This window comes from Nematolebias whitei, chromosome 1, assembly GCF_014905685.2.
Source record: "Nematolebias whitei isolate Nwh7 chromosome 1, NemWhi1, whole genome shotgun sequence".
Lineage (NCBI taxonomy): Eukaryota > Metazoa > Chordata > Actinopteri > Cyprinodontiformes > Rivulidae > Nematolebias > Nematolebias whitei.
The window spans coordinates 68,255,770-68,264,056 of record NC_056498.1 but is presented as its reverse complement, the minus strand read 5'-3'; the positions used below and the strand labels follow the sequence as shown (position 1 = coordinate 68,264,056).

At 38.7% G+C, this 8,287-nt stretch overlaps 1 protein-coding gene across 1 annotated transcript in view; it reads left to right on the top strand.

Moving 5' to 3' along the window:
- Positions 1-5,366, top strand: part of kcnq5a (potassium voltage-gated channel, KQT-like subfamily, member 5a) — a 170,424-nt gene extending 165,058 nt beyond the window's left edge. The window contains exons 16-17 of the mRNA XM_037697942.1: positions 1,860-1,986; positions 4,244-5,366. Coding sequence (XP_037553870.1) covers positions 1,860-1,986; positions 4,244-5,290 — 1,174 coding nt within the window. The 3' untranslated portion in view covers positions 5,291-5,366. The remainder of the gene's footprint in view (positions 1-1,859; positions 1,987-4,243) is intronic.
- The last annotated feature ends 2,921 nt before the right edge of the window (positions 5,367-8,287 follow it).

Here is an 8,287-nt window from a genome sequence, read left to right as displayed (position 1 = left end):
TAGAACCTGAACATAGTTCTCTGCATTAATGGTGCCTTTCCAGACATGCAAGCTGCCCATGCCACAAGCGCTCATGCAACCCCATACCATCAGTGATGCAAGCTTCTGAACGGAGCGTTGATAACAACTTGGACTATCCTTGTCCTCTCTGGTCCGGATGACATGGCGTCCCAGTGATCCATAAAGAACTTCAAATCGTGACTCATCTGACCACAGAACAGTCTTCCATTTTGCCACACTCCATTTTAAATGACCCCTGGCCCAGTGCAAACGTCTGAGCTTGTGGAGCTTGCTTAGAAATGGCTTCCTCTTTGCACTGTAGCGTTTCAGCTGGCAACGGCGGATGTCACGGTGGATTGTGTTCACTGACAATGCTTTCTGGAAGTATTCCTGAGCCCATTCTGTTATTTCCTTGACAGTGGCATTCCTGTTTGAGGTGCAGTGATGTTTAAGGGCCCGGAGATCACAAGCATCCAGTAGAGTTTTACGGCCTTGACCCTTACGCACAGCGATTGTTCCAGATTCTCTGAAACTTTTGATGATGTTATTCACGGTTGATGATGATAACTTAAAAATCTTTGCTATTTTACGCTGGGTAACACCATTCTGATATTGCTGCACTATCTTTCTGTGCAACAATGGTGGAATTGGTGATCCTCTTACCATCTTACCATACCATACCATACCACTTTATTTATAAAGCACTTAAAACAGCTACAAAGCCAACCAAAGTGCTGTACAGACAAAACAAGAGGTAACACACAAAGCAAAATACAAAATGAGGTAAATCAGAATATAGACATAAAAACGATGCAGATAATGACGACAAACCAGTGTGTAGCATACAGGATCTTGGCTTCTGAGAGACACTGACACTCTGAGAAGCTCTTTTTATACCCAATCATGTTGTCAATTGATCTAATTAGTGTTAATTGGTCTTCCAGCTGTTTGTTATATGCTCAATTTCAAATTTCCAGCCACTTATTGCTGCTTGTCCCAACTTTTTTGGGATTTGTTGACACTGTGAAATTTTGAATCAACATAGTTTTCCTTTAAAATGTTACATTTACTCAGACTAAACTTTTGATCTGTCATCTATGTTATATTACGAATAAAATATTGACATTTGTCATCTCCACATCATTGCATTCAGTTTTTATTCACAATTTGTCTAGTGTCCCAACTTTTTTGGAATCCGGTTTGTACTTTATCACTAAGGTTTCAGTTTAAATCAATATTAGTATCATATTATAGTATCATTTACTGTTAGTGTAGGATTTAAATAAATTATTTTATTCCAGAGAAGTTGCTGCATATGAAGTGTTGTGAAATTTGTGGTTTCAGATCCCTTTTATAAAAAGTGTCAAATAAAATGTCGACTTCTTATAATAATATTTGACTCCCACTTTTACTATTCCAGCATTTCATAACCAGTGTCTGACACACATTTGTAGACTAAACCCCACTTCAATGCACCCCCTACTCATTTACTTTGTTTTTCTCTATTAGGAAGCTGGTAAATGTTGTTTGTATAGGTTGATTGTATTGTATACTAACCTGTGTGCATTATGTGTATTTATGCATTTTTATGTTTTTATGTGGCATGAAGCCGAAAGAAACAGAGTTGCTGTGTTTTGCACTTCAGCGTGCACAATAACTCAAGACCAGTAACACCGTATTGAACAGAAAAATGATGAAACTGAGTGCAATGCTGGAGTGAAGTGTGATGTTTGACTTACTAATGTTGCTTTAGGTTTGTTTTCTGACTTTGGACAGCTTAAACTGCAGCCTCTGTGCCTTCTTATGTTACAGCAACATCAATCTTTAATGAATAACACTTGTATGTTTGTGTGTCTCAGGGTGGATCAGATTCTGGGCAAAGGACAGATTCCTGTGGATAAGAAGCCGAGAGACAAACTGCACCCAGACGGAGACTCACTGGACAGCATGAGCATGCTAGGACGTGTGTGCAAAGTGGAAAGACAGGTGCGTTGATGAAAAATCAAAGCAGGGAAAAGATTTCATGCAGAATTATTTTAGAAATTTGTTCCAAAAAAAAAAAAACGTATTTCATGATAGATCTGTAGGAGGTGGTTGAAGATTTTGCAGCGTGAATGTTGAATCTGAATGATTCTGAAATTTGTTGATGAAGTTGAAACTGAGTTGTTACGATAAGAACAGAAGCTCGTGAGAGCAGAACTGAAGCAACAACAAAAAAATAAATGAAAAAAATGGAAAAAAGTTCATGTCGTATGTCACGAGCTGTGTGTATTTCAGTAATTGGTTTTTTTTTGTTTGGGGTTCATTTTCAAGTGTATCTCTTGTGTTTGGTTTCTTTATTTGTACGTGTTCTGTTTCTTTTTTTGTGCCTTCCTGTGTTTTCCTGCCACTCGAGGTACTTGCTGGTAGTCAGCCTTCACTCCTCGATTCAGCCCCACCCACCTCCACCTACACCTGCTCCCTGTTGTTAAAAACTCTTCTCACCAGCTCCAGTCCATTAAGTCTTTTAATTTTCACTTTACCTTGTGGCTTCCATGCCTAGTCTGGTTCTCCTTCATGTCTTCTCTGTGTCTCTATAGTTGCTGCCACGTCAGCTTTTGTTCTTCCCTTTTGTTTTCTTAAGTTTCGTTCTCAGGCTCCTTTGTGTCAGTCACCTAGTCATTCCTGGGTTCAACGCCTAAAAATCTAACGTGTGAAAGCTAAAGATGGTGGTGCAGCGGCTCTTAGATTTCCCATGTTGAGGTTTTATAGTTTGCCTTTACATATATATAATAATATAAAACTATTTTACAGTAGTCCCTCACTACTTCGCAGTTCGACTTTCGCAGACTCGCTCTTTCATGGTTTTTCAAAGTAAGATTAATCATGACAAACAATTGGCTGATTGATGGATGAGCCACATGACAAGCATGGATTGTTTATTTAAAATAAATCAATTTAAATAATTTAACACACCTGTGTGCAGCCCACAGGTGCAGGGAGAAGCTCCCTCATGCAGATTGTCATGATCTCCTCTGCCACGCCCACATTCCTCCTCCATTTTGCTGCAGCATGGACTACTACTACTTACTACTTTTGTAGTACTACTAGCCTTGCTTCGCGGTTTTTCACTTATTGCAGCGGGCCGTGGCCCCTAAACCCTGAGGTAAACAAGGGACTACTGTACTATAAAAAAAAAAAAAAAAAAGCAAAACGGTAGCTAAAAGCTGCAAAAAAAAAGTAGCTAAAGTAGTAGGCTTAAAGTTAAAACTAGTGGGAGACTAGCAAAAAATAGCAAAAGGTTATCTAAAGGCTAGTCTTGAGGCCAAGGCCTCCCTTGCAAAAAAGATCTGTGATCTCAATGGGATTTGCCTGGTTGAATAAAGGTTAATAAATAAAAGTAGCAAAAGGTTAGCTAAAAGTAGAAAAAATGTAGCTAAATGTTATGGTAGCAAAAGGCTTGTGAAAAATAGTGAAATACAAATAAAAGTATCCAAAATTTGCTAAGTAAAAGGTTGCAAAAGGCTAGTTAAAAGCTAAAAGTGGCAAAAGGGCAGCTAATAGCTAATAGTAGCCAAAGAAGGCAAAAATAAGGCAAGTGTGCTGAAGCTGATTTCAAAAGGAACAATGTTCTGAAGGAATTACACAAAACTGCAGTTCCATTAAAAAATACATTTAAAATAAAGTGAAATATTTTGAAAAGTATAAACATACCAAGGACTAAACTAAATAAAACAAAACAACAAAAACTTCTAATAGCTCACATTCCGGATCAACTTGAAGGGAAGTCTTGAGATTGACATAATTGTATGTTTCCATACATACATGGCAAAATTAGTTCTCTGCATTTAACCCATCACACCTGAGATACACCAGGTGGAGCAGTGGGCAGCTATGCAAGCACCCAGGGAGCAATTAGGGATTGGGTGTCTTGCCCAGAGACACCACAACATGTGGGAATGGCTGGTGATCAAACCTGGGGCTTTCTGGTCCCAGGTCAGCTGCCATGCCTCTACCCCATCTCGGCCCCCTACCAGCGAATGTTTTCATTTATGAATGCTAAAATCATGATTGTCAAATAGCACAAAGTGTACTGAGGTAGTTTGATTGCAAAATATGGACAGAAGAAACTAAATTACAGAGAAAATGAAAGTGTAAAAGCTGACTCAAGAATTATTTGAAGTGCTGAGATCATTTGACATGAATTGTCCATAACAGCCCGTTCTTCTTTCTTTGCTCACCCAACGTTTTCTCCTGTGTTCAGGTGACCTCCATTGAGTCCAAGTTGGACACTTTGCTAGATGTTTACCGCCAAGTCCTGAAGAAAGGCCCATCGGCGCTCGCCCTCTCCTCACTGCCACTTTTTGAGCTGGACAACCACCAGCACCACAACTTGGAATACCCCAACTCCCCCCAGGGAAGCGATATGCTCAGAAGTCGAGGAGACAACAGCAGTGGGATTCACCGTTCCCACTGCGCCAACCCAAGAGGCCTGCGGCTCATTTTAGCACCGGCTGATGACGACGGCCCTCCAGACTCAGCACCGCCATCCTACCCTCCATCCACTGCATCCCTCTCCCCTTCTCCCCTGCTGCCCCCAGATAGTCCCTACCCAACCTTAGTCACCCCTTCCAAAAAGGCTAATTTCCCTGATCTGGCTCCTCCGCCACCCTCATCAGGGAGCTTTACCCTTCAGCTCCCTCCCATGATGCACCCCTCTCACCTCCAATGCCCAGCTGACCCTGTCTCAGATGATATGACAGATGGAGTAAGAGGGGATGAGCAGAGTCTGGGCCCGTCTGTCATTGTGGGGTGTGGAGTCGATGATGATCTCGAAGGGGACAGTGAGGCGGGCTCTGCGCAGAGAAGGGCGCAACTGCGGAAGAAGCCTGGCCTGAAATCTGAGGGAGTCTGGAGGAGGCATTTGAGCCTGGAAGTTAACCCCTTGCTGCTTCTCTCATCTAGCCCAGAGGGGACGCCTTCAGACTGGGGAGGCAATCTTGGGAAATCCCTCTCTGTGCATAATCTCAACCAGCCTTTAACCAGTCGTGCGTCTGCTCTTTCCTCTGCATTCAACAACAGCAGCAGCAGCAACGACAGCGACGGACATAGAGACCTCAGCAACTGGGACGGAGCAGACCTCTTCATCAGTGAGTGCAAGCTGAAGCCAGCAGCAGAACACTACAACATCCTGTCCCAGGGACCCGACAGCAGCCACTCTGACATTTTACAGGCCGTGGAGGAGGTGGTACCTCACTCAAAGGGGAACTCAGAGTTCCTCGGTCAGTCCTCACACTTACAGCTGGTGTAAGCACACTCACTGACAAACCCACACAACTTGCAGGCTGCATGTGCACCGCTGCAGCCGACTGCTTTGTCAAAGATCATGCTACGATTTTACTCTTTATACGTGTAAAAAAAAACCTGCTTTCTATTTTTGTTTTACATCATGTCCAGACACAACAGCTCTTTTATGGGACAGCTAAATTTAAACCTTGTGAAAAAAAAAAGAAGAATGTGCAAATTTACATTTGTGTTTGTGTTGTTGAAATTAGGAAAATAGAGTAAAATCAAAAAAGAAAAGGAAGGTTTGATTTGCTCATTGGTTTTATAAACTGCCAAAAAAGAATGATGATTGTCAAAGTATACTTTAATAACAATTTTTTTTAATCATCTTTTCATCACAAGAGCTACTTGGAGTTGTATTAGATCTTAAATAAATCTTAGACTTTTTATATTTCAGTTAAGACATTTACTTCAACCAAAGAACCAAATCTTGACTCATCTGCTGGAATTTTTATTTTATTTTATTTTTTTGTGAAGGGGGGCAATTAGCAGTTTAAGGTACTTTGAATTGTTTTGTTTTGTGAAAAGTTGACAGTAAAAACGGTAAAAAGTTAAAGTAGAAGAACAAACCATACTTGGCCAAAACATGTGAAACTATAGGAAACACTTAAACTTTTATACTAATACAACCCACCACAAAGTACTTGAAAAGCCATCTAAACAAAATGGGACTAACAAATCACTTTTTTATACAACTACTTGTGTCCAGTCTTCTGGCATGACGAGAGGAGTAAATATCTCTGCTTAGTCAGTGCATACTTTTAGAAATTATTTTTTTTTAATGTGGTTTTCATTCATATCACTGCATGGAATGTTTCCAAAACTAAATGTTTTACAAACTGTGTAGAGATGGGAAAAGCTGAACTATACATAAAATTATAACGAGCCACCAAATCAGGAACCAAAAGTATGTATTCATATCATAAACCTGTCATTTATGTGATTTTCCACGTTTGTAAAACTATGTGGTTTCTTGGTTTAAACTCTATGTAAATTGTGTTAAGAAAACTTACAGAGATCCACTTGTAACCTTTGCGTATCAGTATTCAGTTCTGTTAGACTGCTTCCTGCTGGGTTTGCACAATAGTCTGATACAATAATTGCAAATGGTCTGAATGAAAGTTAATTATTCAAGTGAGTCTTCTTTAGTGAGCATGAGATGCTGCATGTTAAAGCTGCTGCAACCTTTGAAATCAGAAGTGACGACTCAGCTGCTGCAGCCCAGATCTCTTTCTGCACGGTAAAATGTTTCCCATAAGCCAAAAGGTGCAAACAAAATCTTCAAGTATGAACAAGAACAGTATTTTAGTTTGATAATGAGAACATAATATTTTATTTTTCTATTTTACTGGGTGCTTTTCCACACCTTGTGCACCAATAAGTCTGCTGGACCGGCCTAAATCCCAGTTTCAACTCTAACTTGAAACATTTTATTGGGGAGGATAAGTTGCTCTTAATTTGTCTTTTTTATATTCACATATTAAAATATGGGAGAGAGTAATTGTAAGATCTGTGATGCTGTTTTCAGTGGCTGGTGCATTTTCAGCATTTAGCAGCCACCATTTCATTTTGATCATGACTACATGTTTAATCTGGGATTATTACACTAAAATTGAATGCATTTAATTCAATTTCCAGCAGAAATTGTGTTTTAATTGGCAAACTTGGCAGAAAAACTTCAGTTTGTCTTCAATAATACTGTTTTAATTTTGTTCCTATTCGTAGAAAATTTGATCATTTTAAAAATTATTGTGCCTAAAACATTCATAATTTTATTTTGTGATATATTCATGTTGTCATTTAGATTCAGTTTTACAAAGTCACAGCAGTCTTAAAAATATTTTGCTCTATTAATTATGGCATTATTTCTTTTTTTTTTTTTTTAAGATATATGACCTGAAAAGAAAGCGCATTGGTTAGAAAATTAAAATTTTACTGTAAAACAAGAATTATTTTCTAAAAATGGCAATATTTAAGCCCATGCATGGAGGACATACTTTGGTATGGTGAATTTTATTTTCATCACAAAAGCACAGTTGTTTCCAGTGAGTGGTGCCTGTATATATGAAATAACGGGCTTATATTTGTATAACATTGGATCAGATTTGTTGTAGGTATTGACTGAGTTTTAATGCATTATGAATAACTTTAAAAGCCCATTGATTTTCTGCTATTTGTGGTATTAAATGGGTTATTCTCTCCATAAAATTAATAATTTCGAGCTGTGTATCACTTGAGGGTGCCTTTTGCATATGAAAACTATTTTTATTTTTATCCTCACCTTGCTTTAAAGGCCTAGTTTGCATACAGCCCATAATATATTGTAATGAAGTGAACCAGATGGGGCAAACAGATCCATGAAGTCGTGCAGCTGTAGACACAGACTTTGACGGCTAGACACACCATTTCTCTACATGCTTGAACAGTAATTTATTACATGGCTGGCCTTAAAGCTTGATAATGTTAGCATTAGTATTTCTTTGAAATTAATTTATTGAAGTGCACATTATCTTCTCTGTATGAGAAATGCAAAAATGATTTCAATTTTCATTAATAAAGTACGGATTAACAAAAGAGTTTGGTTTCTGTGCTTTTCTTGGTTTGGTTGGAAGGAGAAACCAGTAGGGTCATCTGAGGAACTGAAGGTTTGAATGTTAGTGCATGAAATATATGGATTTTTAAACAAAAGTTGTGTACAAAACATGTAATATACTCCAGTACTGTGCAAAAAAAATAAAATAAAATTCAAGACCTTCAAAACCCCTGGAAGCCTGGAGGATGAATGAAAGCAAAACATAATGAAATTAGGGGTGGTTTAAAACATTAAAAAAAAATACTAAACATGATTTTATAGATGTACAAAACAATATAAAAAATAATCCGGTTCAAATATATTTCTTACCGGAAGTTGGACCGTTCAAACAGGAAGTGGAGCCAACGTCAAATTCTGGTTACGTTAAGC